Source organism: Phoenix dactylifera, chromosome 2 (genome assembly GCF_051530095.1).
Source record: "Phoenix dactylifera cultivar Ajwa chromosome 2, Ajwa_hap1_PhDact_Kaust_v1.1, whole genome shotgun sequence".
Classification (NCBI taxonomy): Eukaryota; Viridiplantae; Streptophyta; class Magnoliopsida; order Arecales; family Arecaceae; genus Phoenix; species Phoenix dactylifera.
In genome coordinates this window covers 44,117,040-44,141,681 of record NC_143191.1, presented here as the reverse complement: position 1 = coordinate 44,141,681, position 24,642 = coordinate 44,117,040, and the positions used below count along the sequence as shown (strand labels likewise).

The 24,642-nt window shown below is 35.7% G+C and overlaps 1 protein-coding gene and 1 long non-coding RNA gene across 16 annotated transcripts; both read right to left on the bottom strand.

Moving 5' to 3' along the window:
- LOC120107842 (uncharacterized) lies at window positions 1-24,021 on the bottom strand. Of its 15 annotated transcripts, none has more exons than XR_015975678.2 (9): window positions 23,175-24,014; window positions 22,733-23,067; window positions 22,496-22,571; window positions 22,073-22,178; window positions 8,084-8,204; window positions 5,170-5,220; window positions 2,019-2,170; window positions 1,211-1,289; window positions 1-703 (listed from the first exon to the last, which is right to left on the bottom strand). XR_015975678.2 is itself a non-coding variant. In XM_088716556.2 (9 exons), the coding sequence occupies exons 3-8, from the start codon at window positions 22,527-22,529 to the stop codon at window positions 1,254-1,256; spliced, it is 411 nt and encodes a 136-aa protein (XP_088572682.1). In that variant the 5' UTR covers window positions 22,530-22,571; window positions 22,733-23,089; window positions 23,175-24,021; the 3' UTR covers window positions 1-703; window positions 1,211-1,253. The 15 variants fall into 15 exon arrangements, 5 of the variants coding, with proteins under 5 accessions (XP_088572682.1, XP_088572681.1, XP_089785167.1 ...); XR_015975677.2 differs by having other exon boundaries at window positions 2,019-2,166; XR_015975676.2 differs by lacking the exon at window positions 8,084-8,204 and adding an exon at window positions 2,533-2,599 and having other exon boundaries at window positions 5,170-5,225.
- Window positions 9,566-22,066, bottom strand: LOC148714846 (uncharacterized). The gene is made up of 2 exons (XR_015975679.1): window positions 12,161-22,066; window positions 9,566-12,116 (listed from the first exon to the last, which is right to left on the bottom strand). It is a non-coding gene; the product is annotated as an uncharacterized LOC148714846 (long non-coding RNA).
- Window positions 24,022-24,642: the final 621 nt, after the last annotated feature.

The following is a 24,642-nucleotide window of genomic DNA, read 5'->3' as shown; positions in this document are numbered from 1 at the left end:
GATGGAATACCCATGAAGTTTCCTATTGAATGAAAGAATGGTACTTTTTTTTTTATGAAGAGGGAGGTATTAGAACAAGAGAGTTTATAGAAACTATTTACAAAGAATTTGCAAGAGAAAAAAACATAAAAAAAATAATAGTCTTTTACAAAAAATAGTGGTCAAGTAGATCCGTTAAACCATTCAACAACAAACTAAACAATCTGATAAGCGGTTTGAAGGATCTCTGTATCTTCAATGTGCAACTGTGGAAGCTCTGTACCCTGAAGTGAGTCTGCCTTTTTCTAAATAAGAGAAATTAATGTCTCCCAACATGTGCCAATAATACAAGGTTATTTCAAAGTTTGAGATGAAGATCTAGTAGCTTCACTGAAGAGAGATATTTCTAGCTGAAGAAGGTTGATAGGATTTTTTTGCAAAATACAAGATATAGAACTTAATTTCTTTAAGAAAATCTGAGCATTTTGCTCCCTCCATATTTTCCAGCAGATGGTAGCAATCAATTGATCTGCAGCTCTTCTCATCAGTTGTTAGAATTTTCTGTTTCTCCATTTGCTCCATAGATCACTATTGTTGGTAGGCCATCCTCTTAGATTTTGCTGCACTTTTATTGTTGTCTATAAACTACGGATAAATAGCCACCTAATCAGCAAATGGGAGATCGTTTCAGCTCTTCTTCTACATGCACATATCCATCATTAACCTGCCACCAAAAGAATGATACTTAGGCCTGCAGTTCTGATTTCTATAAAAAAATGAGGGATGGATTAGAAAGTGTTTCTCAATGGTATCTCTAGAAGAAGAAAAGGATGGTGACGGTTAAACTGGTTGAGCTGCTGCTGCCTCTTTATCATAGTCTTCTCAGCAAATGATTCAAACTTACTTGAATCAGAAACTTGTCAAGAGCTTTAAAGCATTTTTTATCGAGTTTTAAGGCATTTATCAGGCAAATTTATGTGAGTTTGTAAAGGCAAAAAATCATCTCTAATTTGCTTGAAGAAAAAAAATTCTCACTTACTATAAAGCAAGTAGTGGATACAAAATATTGGTAGTAGTCTAGTAGACTAGTAGATGGGAGCGCATTTAGAAATTATCATAAAATGAAAAAAATTAATCATATTTTTGAAAAAAAAGCTGTCTTTGTAAAAAATAAGAGTCGGAGAATGTGAAATTTGAAGAATTTATCCCTAAGTGGCCAACTAGTACTTACCCAGTTTTCTCTCATTTATCCGTCACTGCAGTCATGACCAACTTCAACAGTCTCTGGAGCCTGTTCCATGATTTTTCTCCTGAAAAAAGAACAGAGAAAGAGAGAACAAGATTTTGTCAAATTGATGACTTGGATAGAAAGACTGAACTTAAAACACAAAGAGCTTTCAGGGTAATGAAAATTAAGGAGATGAATCGGGAAATAACTTGGGAAGCGTAGAGATCTTGGGCAAGTATTCATCAAAAATATATAACGTGCTTATTTAAGATAAAGTTTCGATTTGCCCATTAATCTACAAGCATTGCTTGCTGTTTCACAGAGAAAGATAAACTTCTACAATGAAATCTGAAATTTGTATTTGCCTTCAAAGTGGTACCTGTATCTTGACTAAACAGCTGGTGTATGCTTTCATGTTTGGTTGGAGTTCCTTCCAGATGGTTTGATTTTTAAGACAATGTTGATTGGCTAGACTCTTTTACAAATATATTTGCACTTATCTAGTTCCCTCCTGGTAGCTTACTTTAGAAAAGCATAATCTAATTAATAGCATTACAATTGAGAGTGACTTATGAGCATGGCCTCACTTTAAGCATGAGTCGTTATGCTTTAGAGCATTTGGTTGACTTGTAGTTTTGCCAAGAAACTGTCGATAAGGAATGCTAATTATGCTCCACCATGGTAGTACAACCTAGCCTGAATTAAGTTGCCTACTATCGTTTCTACTTTTTTATGGGGACTATCTTTATTAGTACTTAGGATTCTTTAATTATCTATTGAATTTGAAGATGGCATCCTAGCATTCTAATACCTGCTTACTGCCCTTTTTGGTGCACCCTTGTTTAGTGCCATGGAGCGGCCTGCCCTTCCTCAAAGCGATGCTGCACTCTTGGAGGCAGGCAATACATAGCCAGTGTAGTTGCATCCACTGTTTCAGGAAACACTCTCTGTAGTGATACCTTACTTTGGAAAAGGATAAGTTAAAAAAATTGTACCCAAAAAAATCTGCATCAAATGGATTAGCAATATAACTGAAACAAATGGATTAGTAATATAACTGAAACAAAAAGAAGCCATGTGCATATATTCATGTTCTGAAATTCTGCCAACACTTTTTAATATGAAACATTCAATATTGATGCATCTGAATGACACCAATATCATATTGCAAGCATTCTGGTCCTACATTGTTGCATGAAAATGGGAGGAATGATCAACAGAAACAGTAGTCATGCATGCGCATGGCTGTTCCAATAATTGTTTCTGCTCAATCAACACCAACCAGGACTCGAGCCAAGATAAAAAGTAAAGGTAGGGTGTCTTACACTTCTGTCAAAAATCATGTGATAAAATAAATATACTCTTTCATTTGAATCCAACAGTATCATGCACCTAAAATATAACAAAATTACTACCACTTAAAAATAGAATACCTCTGAATTAACATTTGAAACAGTTCAGCCAACCATGTGTAAAACAAAGCATGCAGGTCTAAATAAAAGAACAACATAAAATTCAGCCATATGCATAAAATTCATCCAGTACCAACAATGTATGTATCCATATTTACCAAAAAATAAAGTATATATATTCATTAAAAGAAGAAGGAAGACATGAAACAATGTGGTGGACCAAGAAGTCTCAAATAAGCATCCAAACCAAGCAGCACAATATCAAATTTTTGAGAACACAACCAAATTAGGATGAGGGTGCGATCAGGCCCAGGTTACTGGAATCCACCACCCATTGACTTTACCAAGTCAACCAGTTGGCTCCCTTACCATAAAATTAGGCAATGATCAGAAAAAGCCAGAAAAAGAAACGAAGCTCAGCTTTAACTCTTATGCAATAAGGCAGTGGTCTCTGTGAATAACCACCATATGGTTTCATGATGTATGAAATATTTGGTTCCAACAGCATCACCATGCATGTGATGCGCAAAGAAATGAACTGTGTTTAATTAACAATAATCTGTTAACAAGATAAGACCTGTGAACCATGCACATACCTATATTCAGAAGAACCATAATTACCATTATTCTTGTGGCAGACAGAATTAGGATTAACGATAGCTAAAGCCCCTGCTGGGTTATAAAATGGTATACTTCAGCTCAGGAGGGTGAACTCTTGCTGAAGTAACCAAGGACTGACCACTGAACAAATTGTTGTAACTCATGCAATTAACATTCCTAAAGTATGTTCAGATATTTGTAATTGCTTTCTCAATAACATATTCACTTTGCTTGATGGAAAATGATTTATAGATAGTTGAATAGTTTACTCATATCTCTTAACTATTGCAAGGTATAGCAAAGAGAAAAGACTACAGGTTTGGTCTGCTTCTCTGTTCACTCTTTCTTCTTTTTTGTTTTCGGTGGAGAAAATGTCTACTTATATATTCGATATCATCTTTTTGACCTAATGTCAAATTTGGCTAAATGGCTGAACATCAACAAGATAAATTCAGCAAAAGATGATTCGTTTCACTCAAAACATAGTTTATGGTTCTTTTCTTTTCAAGACAAATGCCTCTTAACAATCTGTAATTATTTTCTATAATATGTATCATGTATCTTATAAAATTCACATAACAACAAATGATGTTCATGGAGATAATCCAATTATGTAATCCAAATTTTAACAATCGGTCTAGCACTCAACCTTAATACGTACGCAAACATTTTTTAATATAAAAAAGCAGAGAAACATAGAGACTAATTGAATAAATATGAGAAAATTGCATTTTCTATTGTGAGATAAACTAAAAAATATGGAATACAAATTACTGAATCATCGACGACAATACACCACATCTTTCTTTTGGCTGATATAACAACATATTTGAAAGAATCTCTCAAGGCCCTTGCATTGCTTTACTGATTTGCAAATTTTGATTGTATCAGGACAAACAATAAGCTACCTAAGTGGAGGGTGTGAAGAGGCCCATGTTGATAAAGACACAAGATCTAGTTTCAATCCTGTCCTCGAGCTAGGTTTCCAGCTATCCTAGTGAGAGAGAGAGAGGAGAGAGAGAGAGAGAGAAAAGCAGCAGCTGTAGCAACGAGAAGTTCATATTTATTATATTTTTCTCCACGTTCTTTTACATGATACTCTTTTATTTGATATATTGTTTGAAGTTGCATGAGCCGTTGTCCAACTACAAGATGGTCGCAAGGGAATCTGCTTGGACAATAGGGACATATCCACAAACCTAGTCTTATGATTAACTTCACCATCATGCAAACTCGTAGGTATACCAAACAGCCAATCGCTTATAAATAATCTCAATAAAATCAAAAAGCTTTATTATCCATATCTCACTAACCTTACCAGTGTTGTTCCTTTTTTTAAAGCAAATAACAATGCTGATTTCCGAGAAAATTGTCAATTTATTGCTGCAGGACATCTATACATATATAGTAATGATATGCTACTCGGTTGCAATAAGATATTAAAACTGTTGCATGAGAATGCAATCATAGTAGGAGATAAAAGCTGTATGAATTCAACTTTTTGATACACAATGTGGCTATAATTTGTAAACAAATAACACATGCACAAAAAAAAAAAAAAAAACTAATTTTGAATGACAACGTCATTGATTAGAAAAGTAGCTTATACACAATTTTCCAAGACATACATACACACACCCAATTTTCCAAGAAAAAGAAGGAAGCCAAATCTGCTTTTACCACAATATTTTAAATATACTGAACAACAAATTATAAAACAATTATTAATGAAATTTATGAAAATGTGCAATTAACAATACAAAGAATATATAGGTATTTTCTTACATTTAGCATTGTTTATTAAAAAAAAGGTTCCCTTCCCAATGAACTTATAATTAGGGGCAGAAGATCTTTTCTTAATGTTGTAATTGATGTTACAAACCAAGTCTAACACAGGATGACATAAAATTTCAAGAGATTGTTAAAAATTGGAGAAAACGATAAGCTCACCTAAGATAAAGAGCAGTAAAGAATAGGCTTTTTTTATGTTCTCTTCTCCTCCTTTACTTCAAAAAAAAAAAAGAAAAAGAAATGAGGATGCAATTTGGATAAGGAATAATAGACTACCAAGAAAATAAAGAAGTGGAAAGGAAAGAACTGTTCTACTTTCTAAACTGTGGATCGTTATCAATGCCGCTAGTTCTAACTGAGAACTGATATAAAATACCACTAGGGACAAATTAGCAGCTCAAGGATCACCATAATAGATTGAGGTAATCTATTTCAATATAGAATTGTGTGGAAAGAAACAAATCTCCATATTTACGATTTCACCTAGCTTTTTTGGCTATTATCTAGGCCTTAAAACAATATCTTTGATGCAAATAATAGTTATCACCACAAAACATATATTTTCTTAGAAACCTAAAAGGATTTGAAAATAAGATTAAATGATAAACAACAATTAGTGACATAAGGAAAAAAATAAAGGTGGAGATATTAGATAGCAATGGCATGCAAGTTCTGGGAAAAATCTCTCTTTTTATAAAACAGCAAAACAAATTTGAAATACTTCTGAAAACAAGGAGGGAAACTCTTCCTTGCAGTACAAACAAAACGGCAGGGACTGTCAATCTTTTCAAGAGCTCTACTTGTTCACAGTAGGAAAAGTGTCTTGCCATCAAAATCACCCAAAAGGAATAACTAGTGAGGAAGGACGCTCACTGAGCCATAGTGCATGCATCAGACATAAAGATAACACGAAAACGTTCCAAATATGTTAATTTTTTTTGGATTTGTTGATTTTTGCAGTAGAAGGGCATGCATTATGCTTGTGATAGAGAGTGAAATTCAGCTTGTAAGACCACCCACAGGATGGATCTGGTAGCCTGAGTTCCACTACAATGTGTGTGCAAAATTGCCGATGTGGAGGATAGTTAGGAGAGAGAAAGAAAAGAGTTTTGCTGTTATACTCCAGGAAAAGGGGTCAATGGCGACTTAAATTTGCTGACGCCTTTTAAAAACATCAGGAATTTTTTGATGTGTCTTAACTTTCCCAACGCTCGCTAAAAGTGTCGAAAATTAACGATACTTTTAATTGTTGTTAACTGCAAATTACCCTGGTACGGGAGACAGCTAGAAATCTAATTGGCGATGCATTTCTATGTCGCCTATTGAGAAATCTTTTGACATTTTTTTCAAAAGCATCAGGAACTTTTTCGATAAACAATGTTTTTAAGCGTCGTTTGGAGAAATGTTGGTGTGCAATCATTTTTCTATCTCGTGCCTTCTCTCAACCACTGCTCTTGCCCTTCTCAGACTCTCCCCAGCCCCAACCCCCCCGTAACCCCCCCATTCTCAAGCCTTTCCTCCTCTCTCACAGCACCCCCGCCGGAACAAGCTCCTCTCTCTCCCTGCACCCCTGCCGGCACAAGCCCCTCTCTCTCACAGCACCCCCGCCGGCACAAGCTCCTCTCGCATCAGCGACAGCAGGTTCCAGGCGTGGTGGCATCATCTCCTCAGAGACCCAGTTAGGGAATCTCAAAGTGCCGCTCCTTTCATCTCCTCCACCATCCATTTAGGGTTAAGGGTTCGGTCTAGCAAATGAATCTTCATTCCTTTAGGAATCAAATCTAAGGTTTTTGTGAATTGAATCCCATGCAGCGCTTCATCTGCGAAAAGGATATTTTTCTCTCTCTTCTATTCCCACTAGTTTAATCTCCTTGGCTAACGTATCCCTAGGGTTTTCCAATCCCTTTTTCTCATAAGTGTCGGGGTTTTGCTGTTTTTTTTTAATTTTTGAATTATAACTATATTATTTATAAATCTATTCTAGGTTTTTAATCAGGTGATTGGAATCAAGTGGGGTACATATCTTGATCTTCTCCAGGTGGATTATTATGAGAGGTACCAATCCTTGTCGCAATCTGTTTCTTTTCTATTCTTTCTTGGAATTGATTTGTGATTTTCTTATGATTTTCCTCCTATTTTAAAGTTTGGCCTAATTAGAGTATCAAGAATTTTTTGGGCCTTACATGCATGGAAACAATAAGCAAAGTCTTCTGTTCTTTGGAAATTAGATTAATATTCTATGCATTTTAACTACAATTCGTTCTATCATATGTTGTTTTTAGTTCCTTAATACTTAAAACAAAATAATAGGCAAATCTATAAAGACATAAAGCATATGATCAAAACGAAATATAGGAAAAAATAGTTGAACGAATGGAAAGAATTCAAGGGCAAGTTGAGGCGAGATTATAAGAAAGAGGAAATAACAAGGAGGTTTCACGGAATTGTCTATCAGATGTATATCTTCAACAATGGAGGAAACTTGTATAATATTAATTTTCTGAGGAAAGACATGTTATGTATAATATCTCAATAGCTTCTATTTTATGCATTAATAACATAGATTAAACATTATTTCTTTTATTTGGCAATTATACTCGAAAATTAGGAAATCTGCATGAACATCTCAATTAGTTCCACATACTTCAGACTTCAAGAGTTACACAAGACATAGAAACGAATTTGTATGTTTCTTTGATACTTTTTGGCTTTTATAAAACTCTTTGTTAGGCATTTTTGCTTCATATCACAACTCTTAAATTTTTATTAAAACTATGTATCACGTATTATGTATCATGTATAAAACTTATAAGCTTTATTGAAAAACTCATAGGCTTCTTATTGAAGCCAAAACTTGTTGAACCAAATAGGTTCTATTTATATTCTCTAATTAATCCTAACAACAAATAAGGAAAGGTATAATATATAATTGAATATTTTCCATTATGTCATTTGATAAGGTTCAATTTTGTTGAGCAATTAGAAAGTTGGGGTATCTAGACATTAAAGAAATACATCTACAAATTGGCATCTAATTAATCCTAAGATCTAACAAGCACACAATATCCTTTACCTAGAAAACCTTCGTCTTGAAAATAACTCGAGAGCCACCAATCCCATGACTTCTTCCTCAAATTAGGGCCACTAGTTTTATTTTTCCCATCATTGGTATCAAAGCCTTCATTGCTATTTTTCTGATAACCATCATGTATCTTGTATCATGTATCATATAGCAGGTATCATATTATTTAATCTTTGTATTAAAACTATGTACCATGTATCATGTATCATGCACCATATATCATGTATCATGTAACGTGTATCATACACCATGTAACATGTATCATATAATAGGTATCATGCACCATATTACGTATATCATGCACCATGTATCATATATCATGTACTATTTTCTATTTTTTGTGGTTGGAAGAACATGAGAGGAACGCCAAGTGAAGTTAAGTTTTATAAGATTGCACACATACACATAGAGATGACAATTTTGTTCGGAAAGAATCTCAAGATTTTGTGGTATGTGTTGAGAACGGATTTGTGCAATTATTTGTAGTTTATTTTTTATATCATTAATGTATGACTTTTATACCTAAATGTAGTTGAAGGCTACATCTCTTATTACTGAGCATGTTAGCGGCAAGGCATCATCATCTCAAAAAATCAGTCGTGTTGAAGCCCAAGTCTTCACCTAATTAATGGGACTAGAATGTTATGGTCGAGTGAGAGGTTATAGGGTGGGAGTCACCTCCACTCAATTATCTATAGTGAATATTAATATTAAGGGTTTGTTTGGATAGAATAGGACTACCGCAGAGGTTTGTAGGCTGGAGGCAGAGCTGAAACATAAGGCAGAGCTAGGAGAGAGAGATGCAAAACATGAGGGAGATCTATGAAATGTAGTTGGTTGGCATGATATATGAGATACAAAATATAAGAAAAAGCTACCAAATGGAGATGGCTTCCATAGGGACTTAACTTGACCAGGTTACAGCTATGTTGCAGATGTTTGCCCTGCCATTTGAGATTTTAACTACTCATTGCACTGACATAGCAAGTGCTAGTGTACAAGTAAATAACTATTTCTAATTGTATATTTTACTTAATTATCATGTATATCTTTGTATAGGGTTAATGATTTATCATAGGTTATGATTTTTGTATTCTCAACTTCTAAAGTTTATCTTTTTATTAAAGCTTCCCAATACTTTCAGTAGCCCTAGAGATGATGATCATGATGATTGCCACGAACTATTGCCAGCCTAAAGCTTGACAATTTTTTGAAGTTTTAGACATCATGTACATATTTATATTATTAGAGTTTTTGGAGTTCTAGAGGATATTTATGTTTGACATTATGTACATATTGACCATTTTAATACAAGATACAGGTGTTGTCATACAGGTTCTATTATAAATGTTTAGTTATATAGGTTTCGTTTAGATTTTGTTATAATTTTAAAACACACATACGCACACATAACATGGTGATGCTTTAAAGCATCAAAATTAGGCAAACCTATGACACTTTCTTCCGTCTGTCATTTTTGCCATGGCGTGGAGACTTTTTGATGCTTTTAGAAAGCATGTTGGCCCATGATGAAAAGAAGCATCATTCTTTATGCCATGTGGCAGCTTACAAAGCATGGATGCCTTGTGAGTTCTTAAAAAGCATCATTAACTCCCGACACTCAACAACATCAATCAAGAAAAAGGCAATGCAACGACATTGCGTTGCAAATTTTATTGTCCATGCTTGCATAGCAGACACTTGTGTGATGCTTTTGAAAGCATCGACATGGTAATTTGTGACACACATTCAAGTGGGCAAATGATTTAAAAAATGCTTCCTTGGACCCCTTTTCCTATAGTGTTAGCAGTTGACTAATTGAATGGAAGAAGAGTAAATTATGTCAATGATCAAATAGAGCCAAAGATTAGAGGATCTTCCAAGTGAAAGCATAAAACAATGAACTTTTGTATGTTCCAAAATTGAAGACTAAGAAAACATTGTCATTATTCCTAAGATTTTTGCTAGGGCATTCAATGAATATTTTATTTTAAGTAGGATATTCAATCCTAAAACGAACATGCCAAAAGTGTCAAGATTCATATTATCATATGTGCTTTGTTAATTTGTTGTTAATTACAAATCTACTTTTCTTGTTTTCTTCCCAATGCATATATAAATACTTATTTTGGCCATGTATATAATTAAGTCGTAATGTATGCCTCGTTTTAAGCTCGAGCCATATTGTAAGATGATACAATGCGAGCCAAGACCAAACGTTTTATGCTTACAAGAATAAGTAGAAAATAATGCTCAATTCATTGGTAAAGTTGTTGGTTAATAGATGAAACAAGCATGAACATTCTGTCAGCATGCTTGCCTCAAGATTGAATACTCCATTTGGCGAATCAAGTCACTTTTTCATATCTAGTATACCATAGTTCATTCTCAATCCATAAAGCCAATACCATATATCCACCTTTCCTTTCAGTAGATCATATAGGAAGCCATCTTGAACACCATATAACTAAGTATATCTTGACCAACATGCCATGGTCTTTGTCTACAAAATATTAAGTCCATTTCATGCTTCTTCTATTCTAGCCAGTAACCCACATTATCTTCCTTGAATTTTAGTGACACGATGTAAAAGTGTTCTTATATTTTTGCTTCACTCAAGTTGTAACCTAACCTAGTTAAGTGTGGTTGATCCCAATTTTTCTATTCATGAATAGGCTCAAGGTCAAAAAGTGGTTTATTGAAAAAAACATGTGATATTCGAGTCATATATTTTCTTATGACCCAAACTTAATCAGAACTAAGCACTATTTGCCTCTGAAACAAATCAAACATTGAAATAATCAACCCAACATAGCATAACCTAATCCAAGTCATTAACACTTTAAATATTAAAGTTATTTACTTGTATATGAAGGCTAAATGAACGTGCACTAAAACTTTGTCTCTCTCGCTCTCTCCACTTCAAACCATTGTTATTATTAGTCTTCCTTCTAATCATAGAAAGAATAGCTTGTTTTCTCATCATGCATTAGATCTAAACCTTGATTTGACCTACCTCCAACATGAATGCATTGGTTTGGGCCCAAGTCATACTTAACCCAATTCATCTCGACCTACACAATCCAATGGGTTTAAGAAAATTTCTATGGCCTAGACTAGTTAGTCTATGGGTTGGGTATGGGTCAAAATATATTAGTTAGAATGAAAATTGGGTCAAGTCCAAGTCATGCATGCCATGATCTTGATTTAGACCACTTGCAGTCCTATTCACCTAGATGTATGTCAAATGTCCCATAGCCTAGGCTTGACCCATCTTAACTAAAACTAAGCACTAAAAAATAGTATTTTTTATTTATCATGTATATTTTATATAACTATTATGTATTTTTTTGTATGGGGTTAAGTATTTATCATAGGTTATGATTTTGGTATTCTCAACTTCTATATTTTTTTTATCTTTTTATTATAGATCCCAATGCTTTCAGTAGTCCTATAGATGATGATTATGATGATTGCCACTCACCATTGACGGCCCAAAGCTTGACTATTTTTTGAAGTTTTAGATATCATGTATATATTTATGCTTTTAGAGTTTTTGGAGTTCCATTGGATATTTATGTTTGATGTTATGTACATATTGACCATTTTGATATATGATACAGGTTTTGTCATATTGATTTTGTTATAAATGTTTAGTTATATAGGTTTTGTTCAGATTTTGTTATAATTTTAAAACACACACACACACACATATAACATGATGACGCTTTGAAGCATTGCAAATTAGGCAAACTTATGATGTTTTCTCATGTCGTTATTTTTGCCATGATATGGAGACTTTTTCGATGCTTGCAGAAAGCGTCGCCGACCCATGACACAAAAAAAGCATCATTCTTCTTGCCATGCGGCAGCTTACAAAGTGTGGATGCATTGCAATGATTTTAAAAAACATCAATCAAGAAAAGGTGACGCGACGGCCTTGCATGGAAAATTTTATTTTCCATGCTTGCATAGTTGAGGCATGTGCTGAAAATTTTATTTTCCATGCTTGCATAGCCAACGCCTATGCAACACTTTTGAAAGCATCGGTGTGAAAATTTGCAATGCACATTCACATTGGCAAATGATTTAAAAAATGTTGCCTTTAACCCCTTCTCCTATAGTGTTAGTAGTTGACTAATTGAATGAAAGATGAGTAAATTATGCTAATGATCAAATAGAGCCAAAGATAAGAGGATCTTCCAAGTAAAAGCATAACAATAATGAACTTTGGTATGCTCCAAAATTGAAGACCGAGAAAACATTGTCATTATTCCTAAGATTTTTGCTAGAGCATTAAATGAATATTTCATTTTTGGTGGGGTATTCAATCCAAAAACAAACATGCCAAAAGTGTCAAGATACCTATTATTATAAGTGCTTTGTTAATTATAAATCTACTATTCTTGTTTACTTCCCAATGGATATATAGATACTCATTTTGTCTATATATATAATTAATTCGTAATGTATGCCTCGTTTTAAGCTCGAGCCACATTCTGATGTAGCCTCATGACTCCATCTTATACATAGTTTATATTTTTTGTTGTTTCTGTGTTTTCCATCCAAAGCCATGTTTAGGCTTGAATTTTTATGTACTACTACTGCCAAGCAAAAAGAGTTTACCTAGGTGTGATAGGAAGCCTAACCCAACTCCAAACTACTATACTTAATTGCTTGAGCCTTAGTCTTTCTTTAATACCCACGATCATTACTCATCTCTAGGAACGGAGGAGGATGGATGATAATCTTGAAAATAAATTGTGCATGTTGAATGCATGGAAGAAGGGAGGGAAGGAAGCGCCGGTGCAAGCTTAGTAGGGCTTTTGGTAGGGAAGAAGAAGAAACCCTAGAAAAGTGAGTGCCACCATCGGCGAAGTCCTGAGAGATCCTTTTCCTTCCATTTTCATTCTGCTTCTTGACCTTTTTTTTTTTTTGGAGCCACCTTCTTGACTCTGTCATCCTTCATTTCGATACTTTGGTGGAGCACGGCCTGAAGATTCTCATTGGATTGGATAGACTAAACTCGCAAAGGTAATTATCCGACTAGTTCTATCACCATCTTTTGCCCATTTCTTATTTTTTCGACCATCAATCAATATCTCCACCTATCATGATTACCATCATTGCCATCTATCACATCCTTGAAATTCGAGATTACTGCCAGTATTTATTTTTTTGTTTTATTGTGGTTATTTTTAGTTTTCTGTACTAGTTATATTTCATTGATTAGATCTTATTAAAAAGATTTTTATCATATTCTGTTTTGTGTTCACATACCTTTATGATGATCTTTTAAGATGATGAGTATTTGCTGAAGTATCTAATCAATCGCACCATAATTAACTATTATGAAATCAATCTACACCTGTAGTAATCGATTATAGGTCACCACATTGCAAGACTTGACATACAACAAGCCAACACCAAACATTTTGTGCTAACAAGAATAAGTAGAAAAAATGATCGATTCATTGGTAAAGTTGTTAGCTAGTAAATGAAATAAGCATGAACATTCAATTGGTATGCTTGCCTCAAGATTGAATACTCCATTTGGAAAATCGTCATTTTTTCATATCTAGTACACCATAGTTCAACACCATATCTAGTACACCTAGATTTGACCTACCTTGTACTTGAATGCATTGCTTTGGGCCCAAGTCCTACTTAACCCAATTCATCTCAACCTAAACGACATAATGGTTTGAAGAAAATTTCTATAGTCTAAGCTAGTTAGTCAATGGGTCGGGTATGGGTCAACATATATTAGTTAGAATTAAAATTGGGTCAAGTACTAGTCATACATGCCATGGTCTAGATTTGGAGCACATGCAGGCCTATTCACCTAGATGTACGTGGAATGTCCCATAACCTAGACTCGACCCATCTTAATTAAAACTAAGCACAAATCAAATTGGTCTAGAACCCTCAACTAGAGTACAATGCATCTACAAAACTCTAGGTCCTAAATTGACATAACCCGAATAGATCAACCAAGATAGGACATGGTAAATCCGTTCTATCATTGCAATTGGAGAGGAAAAAAAGGATAGAGAGGGAAAGGAGTTTTGATACCGGCAGATGAGGATGGTCATGTGGAGCCGATAATACTAGGGTGGAGAGAATTAAAGTGAGGACAAGTGATTGTAGTACTAATTCTTAGGTGATCTTCTCATATATGACAACAATAGAAGAGATAGCAAACTGGCAATAACTGCACTACCATGCCAGATACCATGGTTGTATTCATGAATATGCATGGGGGAAATGGATTAGAATTTATGGACCAGCGAAGAGCCACAAGGTGGCTTCGTCGTGGATTTGGCACCACAAAAAGAAAGAGGTTGGGACAAAGTTGGCAAGTAGCTATGGAGGTGAGAGAGGCCAACAACATAGATGTGGTTGGTTGAGAAGAAAAATAGCTTTTATCATCTAATATTTTAGAGAAGAAGAATGGTTTTTACTTATCAAATATAAATATATAAAATGTATTCTTCAGTATAATTAATGTTGTAAATACATTAGAAGCAAATGTATGCAATTAAAAAATAGTAATTAAAGTATTTCCTATGATTGTCTAGTATCAAATGTGTCAATTGTCCGCTTTGTTATCTTTTTGAATAAAAATAGTAAATTGCCCCTTTATTGACCATCCAACAAAAAGGTTCTCAATTGACTCAAATGAACAATTTGAACAACTATTGATTCTGACAACTGCTTGAAGAGTTGAGCTTTTGAACCTTGGAATTCATAGATTTGAATCTTGGACCTATGAATGCAGATATTCGAAGAATCAACTCAACATAGCATACCTAATTTGAGTCATTGGCACTTTTGACTCAAGAAAGGAATTTGCACCAAAAATTTTTGTCTCCCACTTGATATCATTGTCACTACTTGTTTTTCTTTGAATCATAGAATGAATAGTATATTTTTTTCATCATGCATTAAACCTAAACCTAGATCGAACCTACCTTGAAAATGAATTCATTTTCTTTGGTCTGAGTCATGCTTAATTCAATCCATCTCGACCTTAATGACCTAGTCAGTTTTAAAATTTTCCATAGACCTATCCTAGTTAGTCAATGTGTTGGATATGGGTCAACCATCACCTGAATGAAAATTGGGTCAGATCCAACTTATACATGCATTAGTCTTAATGTGGACCACTTGCAGGCCTATTCACTTGGATGTACATGGGATGTCCCACAGCCTAGACTCCATTCGTGTTAATTAAACCTAAGCATCGACCAAATTGGCCTAGAATCTAGCACCCTAAGCTCAACCCCTATAGAAAACTCTAGGTCCAAATTTGGCTTAGTTCGAACCGGTCAACTTAGCTAGGACATAGGTAAATCCCTTCTATTATTGCAATTTGAGTGGGAAAGAAGGGTGGTGAAGAAAAGGAGGTGTGATGCCAATGGTGATGATTGATGAGTATAGGCATGCAAAGCCGACAATACTAGGCTAAAGAGAGTTAAAGTGTGGACAAATGGTAGTGACATTTGATTCTTAGGTGATCTTCTTATGTACACCGACAATAACAAAGAGAGCGAAAGAGCAAACAGGAAATAATGGTGGTGGCATACTTGATACCGTGATTGTATTCATGAATATGCTTGATGAGGGAAAGATGATGGAAATGGATTAGAAATGCAGGGACAAGCAAAAAGCCACATGATGGCTTTGTCAAGGATTAGGTTCCACAAAAGAGAAAGAGAGGCAGGGACAAAGTTGCCAAGTAGCAGTGAAGGTCAGAGAGGTCAACAATGAAAATGAGCTTGGTTGAGAAGAAGAATGGCTTTTATCATCTATGAAATTGTGGCAAAGAGGAAAGGCTTTACTATGAGATATCAATTTATAAAAACATATGTCAATATACTTAATGACAAAAATATATTTCTCCTATGACTATTTCTAGTATGAAATGAATCAATGATTCACTTTCTTATCTTTTTGAATAAAAATAGTAATCTTTCCCTTTATTGTTCATCCAATAAAAAGGTTTCCAATTTGCTCAAATGAAGAATTTGTACTAGTGATTTTAACAACTAATTTTAAAGTTGATCATTTGAGCTATTCAATTTATAGATGTGAATCTCAAATCTATGAAAGGAGATAATCCTAATACTCACAGATAGAAGGAAAAAAAGAATAGCTTTTATAAACTTGGACAAATGTCATTTTTTGAGTACATAAGAGCAATCAATGGAATACTGATTCATACATATTCCATCAAATACTACTTGAAAATGGTTATTATATTCAAAAAAGAAAAAACCAAATATTCTTAGAAATTATTGCTCTGGTTGGAATATTTATATCTAAATGCATCACATTTCCCTTGATGGATCTCTTGATTTGAGAAATAAAACTATGAGACAATTTCTTCTAACCCTTTTTTTAAAATTTGATAAATGTTGGTTGATCATATATTCCATTATAATTATATGACTCAGCTTATCATTTCCTATTCAATCCTCTTGAATTTCATATTCGAAATTGCATTCAAATATTTTTATTAGAAAGAATTGATTCGATACATTTCCTATGTACTCATAGAATATGTAATTTTAAAGTGAAAATGAAGTTCCTCATTTTTTTTCCTTTCCATTCACTTGGATCTCTTTCATTTCTTCTATTTTTTTCAGAATTTTTCCTTTTATTTGAAACAAAGATATTCTAGTTTACTCTTCTTTGTTTTGAAAATTGTTTCATTTCATTCTTCCTGCCTTTCCGTTTTTCCCCATTTTTGAGATTTCTTTTTTTTTCCTTAGTGAAAACAGGTGACATAATTTTGCCTAAAGAGTAATGTAGGAGATAAGTAGGAGAACATTAAATATTCGAGCCATAGAATTTTCCAAAATAATACTAATACAGCCATTTCATCAATATGTTCTAACAAATTAATCAACCAACGAAACTATTTGTTACTAATAACATGCTGTTGTTGCATTGAAACATATAAATGTTGACTAATTTGGCTATTGTTGAACTAATTAAAATGAAATGGGTGAATAATTACAAAAATAAGAATATTCAAGAATACAAATTGTATGTAGACATTAAACACTAATTTTTGGTTGGCACGTAAAAGAAAAAGTGTTTATGATTGTTCTAGAAGAACTGAAACAAATAAAGATATAGTTGAATTTCTAAATGTGGTTTGACCAAAAAAGAAAGAAATATTTGCTCCAAAACTATCCCAAATCGAGCGACCTATGTTAGGATAACTAGACCAGGCTTATTTTGCTAAGGTCTAACATGAACACCTACCATTCGTTCATTCTTCTTTGCCTCCGCAATCCACCCAGATAATAAACCTAAAAAATCCAGCAATTCAGGGTTTTGGATCATTAACTCAAGAATTACCATAACGGAATTTACTCACCTATTTGTCAACATCTCAAGTTTCCTAGCAAGCTTTGAATTGGCCCCGATCACATCCAAACTGGATCCACTTGAAAGCATAATAACTATAGCTAATGAGCCAAAATGATCAGCTCGACCCCATCTTAGCAATGTCCACCTACACCCCCGCCTCTCCCCCCCTTCCCATGACAAGCCCAATCAAGAAAATTCATCAATAACTGAACATAAAGAAAATTTGACCTAGATCTTGTTTAAACAAAATATTTCAATGTTCAACTATTTACTCTTGATTCATGATGATTACCTTTTGAAAACATATACCTTACTATTCTCTGTCATCGGCATCAACTTAGTATTGTTCATAAGAGCGAAGGCAGCACGACATCTATCATATTTGAACGTAACACTTCATGATATATTGCTTTACAAATCAAAATTTTATTACCTTCAAGATGCTAATTAAGCACCATCCATAGGAAAAGCTTCACATCTTCTGATTGTTAAGATCAAGCCTTAACCAAAACTTAATCAATGAACCCATGATTATGTTTGTCAAGATCTTTTCTTTAAAGCTAATAAAAAAGAAACAAAATCTGAAAATAACTCCAACCTAGATTGGAGTCTCAAGGAGTTTGTCAACTAAATTCGATTGTTATTGATTTCTCCATCATTTTCCCAAGTCTAATATTCCATTCCTTAATAAGCAAGCATATGTTCCTCATCAAATTAAAGTCTAGCTAAAGGCTATTATGACAAATAGCATTTCTCCTAATTAACGTCTAAAACATAAATAGCATTTCACCTAAAGGCTATTATAGACATTGAACAGTGTACACTTTGAGCAAAACCATGATGTGAAGAAATAAATCCCTAGCTCATATCATTCCTCCACCAATTACTGTATAATTAAAAAAACCGAGAATCCTCAAATACATATATATACAGCAGTCTAACTTCCGTAGCTTACACATCTAACCTATTGCATTACAATATCACATGTACATGAGGTCGAAATCTAGTGAGCAACAATTGGATCCCACTTTGCATTCTAAGAGATATCACCCAAATTTGGCATTAAAAATTGACGTCACGATAAGATCCCAAATGAGTTTGGATGTGATGGTATGACAAAAACCCTTACTTCATCAACATGACACGTAATCCCATAGAACTCAACTTTCAGAGCGCTATATCACCTTGTATGATATTGCTCTACTAAATGAAACATTTGACAACCAAATAGATTCATCAACTTGCACCCCAAAAAGACTAAAATCCCAAATCCTGAATTCTTGTAAGAATGATAAATACTCCTTAGATCCCACCAAAATCACACAAAAGGTTAGAAACAACTTTTCTAATTCTACAAATCTTACCATATCATTTCACATATAAAAATTAATATTTTATTAAAATTTCATAAATTTCACACCCTAAAAGAGGTGTTGGACAATTTATAGTAGCGTGATTAACAAGAGAAAATTGGTTCAAATAATCATTTGTCTTTTTTTTGATAGTTTCTCAGAATTTACTAATGTTTTTTTTACTAGAATGGGATCAGATCAGCTTCATAGTTTCTTATGCAACTAGTATCAAATGAAGAACTAATCACATTGGCAAGAAACAAATGCTTGGCCCAACAAAAAAAAGGAATACATAGACCAAGAACCATCCAAACAGGTAGTCCAAATATTTGTCAAAGGAGGAAAATTGATCCTTGAAAAGTTAATACTCTTAGTTCTAACCTATAACATTCTTGGTTGAAGTCTCCCAAATTTCAATGTCGTTAGAGAGATGGAATGCACAAGTTAGAAATCATAAATGATTGATTTTTATCCACAATTTAGGATCAGGCGTGTCTTTGGTCAACTAATTCTGATTTTCTTGGGATCAGAAATCATCTCTTAGATGGATTATGTTATCCTCAAAAATCGGGATCAGAGGGTTGCTGGTCACTCCCATCACTTCCACTACTCTTTCCCTTCTTTTTTTTGTTAATTATGACTCTCTCATCTACCTCAATCTATCCTAAAACAATGAATTTGAGCATCTAAACAGATCCTTAGTAACTAAACTATAATCCAATATGTTACAATCGTTATAAAATATAGCTAATTGCGGTCAATAGGTTTGAGTCTTGGTCAAATGCAAATTATCTAATCGCATCTTAAATGGGGACTTTATCTGAAAAGAGAATCTCAAGTGCAAGTAAAATTGTGATGATCGCAACACTGTTGGGAATTCCAGTAGTTTTTTTCAAAACTTGACTCATGTCTATGGCCCATCTAAAGGAGTGTGAATGATATGAAATTAATATTCGGTCAATCTGTTTTCCTATATATGCACTATGGCATTCACTGTAGTCTATTCTCATTCACTTTCCTTTTTACTTATTAATCCCATTCATTATTTTTAGTTGCTAATTCAACATATTCAGTCAAGCCCTTTTCTGCTTGTAGCATCTATTTTGAGAGTGGATGGACCCTTGAACATTCTGTCTCCAGAAGTAATTCTTTACATCCATCTACTCTTGGCTATATCAAACATCAAACCCATTTGAACATTTTAAAGAAAAAATGTTTAAGAAATGCTATAAGAATCCATGCCATCAAAGTCCCCAACTTCATATGCATGTTGATACTAATGTAACAAATTGTCAAAGTGCCAGATAATTTGTTGTTAAATTGAGATATGAGTATTTGCTAAGGAGAGGGGAAAGAGAAGTTGACCCTAGCCCTGTAGGCATCTCTTGATTAAAAGCATAGCATTGAGTGTGTGGTATTTTTTGGATCTAAGAGCAGTTTAATCTATGGAGAAGATAAGGTGCACTAATCATGGCAGAAGATTGAGGTTAATGCAAAAAACAAATAATTCATTAAAAAATGATTAAGGAGAATGATGTGATGGATAATGGTGTTAAGGCCTCCTCATATAAGATGAGAATGTGCCTAAAGAATCAGAAACTATAATATTATGGAGGACAACGTGATAATAGTTCTTGTCAGCATAAAAATGCCAGTAGGCTTGTGACGAGAGTACCAATAAAAAGAGCTAAACGGCATCAGCGGCATGGTTGAGATGTGAGATCATCCACATCCAACCAACTAGTTAACAATCAGCTTTAAACAAAAAGAAAGTTGCACCCTTCTTATCAAAATAAATTTATTACCTACTTTGAATTGATAAATGAGAATGCCAAAATTATCAAAAGAAATTTCAGAATATCTTCATTATCAATATGCAATGCACTTGTTTTCTTGAATTAATCGAACTTTTTGTGTATATAGCCTAACAACCACCAAATATATATTAACTTAATCCCGAGGAATGGCTCCTTTCTTCATCTTGTTAATGTTTAAGAAAAAGCCTAGATGATGTGGCACCTCAGTGGCTCTATCTCCTTGCAGCAGTCCACAACATGATCATTATATTTTCACTTTATCTTCTGTCATTCTGGACCCATGTCACCTTTATTCAATTATCTTTCACCTTTATGCCAAATATTTGGCTTCTGGTTTGCAACCCTCAAGACAATGATGTGGTTCATAAAGTATGCCTATATCATGGTCTTCAGTTTCTCCATTAATCTAATCAAGTGGGAAGAAGACAGTAAGTAGAATGCCCTAACTTTCTATGTTTTCCTACAAAATCCAACTCTAGCAAACACAACATAATAAATCATTTCCAATCAAATGTCCGTTGTTTGCAACAACCACCTTATATTTGACTTTCAAACTGCACAAAGGTCCAGATCTTGTATGCTAGAATGTGCAGCCTAATATAACATTTGTCTCAGGAACCCAAAGGAGGACCACCCACATATGCATTAGAGCTGCTCATTATGTAAAGTAATATTAAAAATAATATTGGCACTAGCATCCACCTGAAGATTAGAAAATCTGATAGTTGTGTCTCTAGGAAGCACCGGTAACTAATTTCTTGAAATATGTGCTTGATCTCGAGCTCCAAACTTGTATTTCTAAAACCTAGAGGACTCCAAAAAAACCTTTAACTATTCGACAACAATGCTTATTCCAAGTAGAAAGCCTTTTGGAACTCCTCCATCCATAATCATCAAGCTTTAGTCATCTAGTGTAAAAGCTTAGAACAAACCTGGCAATGACCCGCCACTGAGATTTCATGTTATTTTCTTTAACTAAACTTAGACCCTACTAGTAATCTTCATTGATTTGCAGACAAATTCTTCTGCAAGTTTAAATCTGAATCCGCCTTAAAGATATTCAGATCAATTCATCATCCAAAAAAAAAAAAAAAACAGATCAATTCAAACCCCTCCACAACGCATCAAAGCTACAGCTCAAACGCAAAGTAGCAGTTCCGATGGGTGTGAAAAATTTCACGACTCTCTGAATGAGATACCTAGGACCATTTTTCCCTTTTTTTCAAAAAACTAGAGAGACCCAAGACTCAAACCAAGGAACCAGATCTTTTGCTGCTTCCTAAAGGAATCATAGATTTTACCCACATCACATGTGCTACCTCAACCCACTAATCAATCTAGTGCGAGATGTTATAAAATTATGATGGCTTAGTGCAATGAACTAAGCCGTAGTAGAATAAGAACTTAATTAGAGCAAGCTGGCATACCTCTCCCACATACAAGCAGCCTCGACAGTTGTTAGCTGCGGCTGAATCATCGTATGTCTTCCTGGTATAATCTTTATATTACAGGAACCTAAAATAATCCACCAAGCTGCAACAAGAGAAAGAAATCTCGGAATCAGATGGTAGGATGGATCTGAAGAGAGCAAGTTCAGCTGATGGCGGACTTGCAAGAGACCTGGAGCAGCAGTTCTTTGCATACAATTTTGAAGGCTTTGGCTCTTGCAGTAAGAAGACTCTTTTTTTTTTCTAATACTCTATTTGAATGTATAACTGGAGGCAGACACGAGAAGAGATAGAAAGAGCAAGAGACCTACCCATATTGACGCATACTACAGCGTCCCGAAACAGAAATACGGAACTTCCAGTTTGACTGAAACTAGAAAGTCGGAGTGAAAGTAAACTTACCATATATGGAAACCCAGATCTGGGAGCCAATCATGTCCTCTTCTTATTTTGCTTTAAGTGCCAGTCCCAGTACGACCTCCAACATAACATAGCAGAAGACAAGAGAAAGGAAATGGAATCAAGATCATGATATCTCGACCTACTGCTTTGTTCCTTTCAAATAAAGAGAGAACAAAACAAACGAAAGAGAAGGGAGGCGGAGGAGGAGAGAGTGCGCATGAGATGTTGAGTTCTTACCCGGCGACGATGATTTCGGCCGAGCAGCGGTGAGATCTGTCTCTAGATTCTGGGGGCCAAGATCACGAATCCTGCCAAAAATAGTAAAAGAAGAGAGAGAAAAGAGTAGGGAGAGAAGGAAGACGGTGAAAACGGAGGAGAAAGGATAGACGAAGGACCGGTCAAAACAATGATCTTTCCGTCAAGCCAGCGCCGCAGACAGAGGGGGCTCGTCCTAATCCGATCCGGTTCCCAACAAACAGCCCACATCTCAAAAGTCACGCTTTTCCACTCCACGCCTAATTCTTCATCCCATTCCCCTCTCATCCATTCCCTCCACCAATTTCCAACCCAATCTACATGGAAGCAATAGAAAACCTCCGTCTTAGGCATGTCAATATTACTACATGACGAATTAAAAAGGGAAAAATATACAACTGGATAGAAAGAAACCAGATAGTACCAGCATACACCGGTTCCCGGAAGTCCCGCCTTCCGTAGAGAAGCGAGCCAGAGAAGGACGTCTCGGAGTCGCCCAGGCGACAGATGGAGAGCGTGAGAGAGAAGGAGGGACAGCAAGCTAGGCGTTATCATCATCGACAATATCAGATCAGATGCGTTAGAGAGAGAGAAGGGGAGAAGGGAGGAAAGCCTGCACGCGTGTCCTTCTTTCACACACATATACGAACCCCTTTCCCATCGAATGTTAATGCACCCGTTCTATTTTTAGCCAGTCACCGAGGAAAGAAATAAAAACAAGAGAATTAAAGGCGGTGGAGTAAGTAGGCAACGGTTCTGTTCCACAGAGAAAGAAGCTGACAGAAAGAGAAGTGAGCACGCAACGGGAACGGCATTCCCCGATGCAATTGCCGCGCTGTGTGCTCACTCTCTTCTGTCAGCCCCCGACCCACCATCACCACCGCCGCCACGCTTTTGGAGAGAGAAAAGGAGAAAATAGACACCGACCCAATCCCCCTCCTTTCTGCACCCAAATCTTACGGTTTCCGCTTCAAGAAACCAGTCAAAGAAGGCTCAGGTTGGAAAGAGAGAGAGAGAGAGAGAGAGAGAGAGGAAGGAAGGAAGGGGAGGGGGTTGGAGCCTGTGAAAGTAGCAGCTCGTCAGCCGCTCAGATCTGATCTTTTTTTTGCTTTGCCTCCTCTCCCCCTCGACCTTCCTTATATAGAAGCAGAAGAGGCTGAGAGAAGCCCCATCCTCCCCTCGTCCCATGCCGCTCTCTCGCTCCATCTTTCTATCTAGGGTTTCTTAACCCGAACGGAATCCCTCCTCTCTCTCTCTCTCTCTCTCTCTCTCTCTCTCTCTCTCTCTCTCTTCTATAATGCGTTGATGCCCCCGTCGCACGTGTCGGCTGGCAGCATGCTCCTGACCCGCGGCGAGGCAAAGGACAGCGGATGAGGGGTGACCTGATCTCACTGGCTCCCTTCCCCACTGGATTCCCCCCAAGTGTTTCTTTATCCTTGTTAATTAATAATGATTAGTCCCTTGTACCACGCGATGCAAGGACATGAAATTTTTGGGGAAGCGAACGAGCCGGAAGCTGTCGACCGCTGATTGGTTGCGCGGCCTACGGTACGTCCCGCCCACCATCACGGCCCTCTGATTTGACGTCCACCGCGGATCTCCACCGTTGATCCTTGCGTCCCGAGGCCGTGTGGTGGGTCCCGCGCAAGCGGTGCTTCGATGCGACTGCGAGAAGCGCGGGCGACAGGACCAAGGCTTCGGGCCTGGTATTAAACTTGTTAGGAGCGTGCCGTGCAAGTTGGTGTGGGCCCCAGAGGTTGTGAGGTCCGATTTTGTCCCACACGATGTCTTTTAGTGAATTTAAAGGGGAATTATCTCATAAGGATCCAAGTTTAGCCTCTCTAAGGAAATGTCACATTGATAAGAGAGATGGAGATGGCGTTTTAACTTGT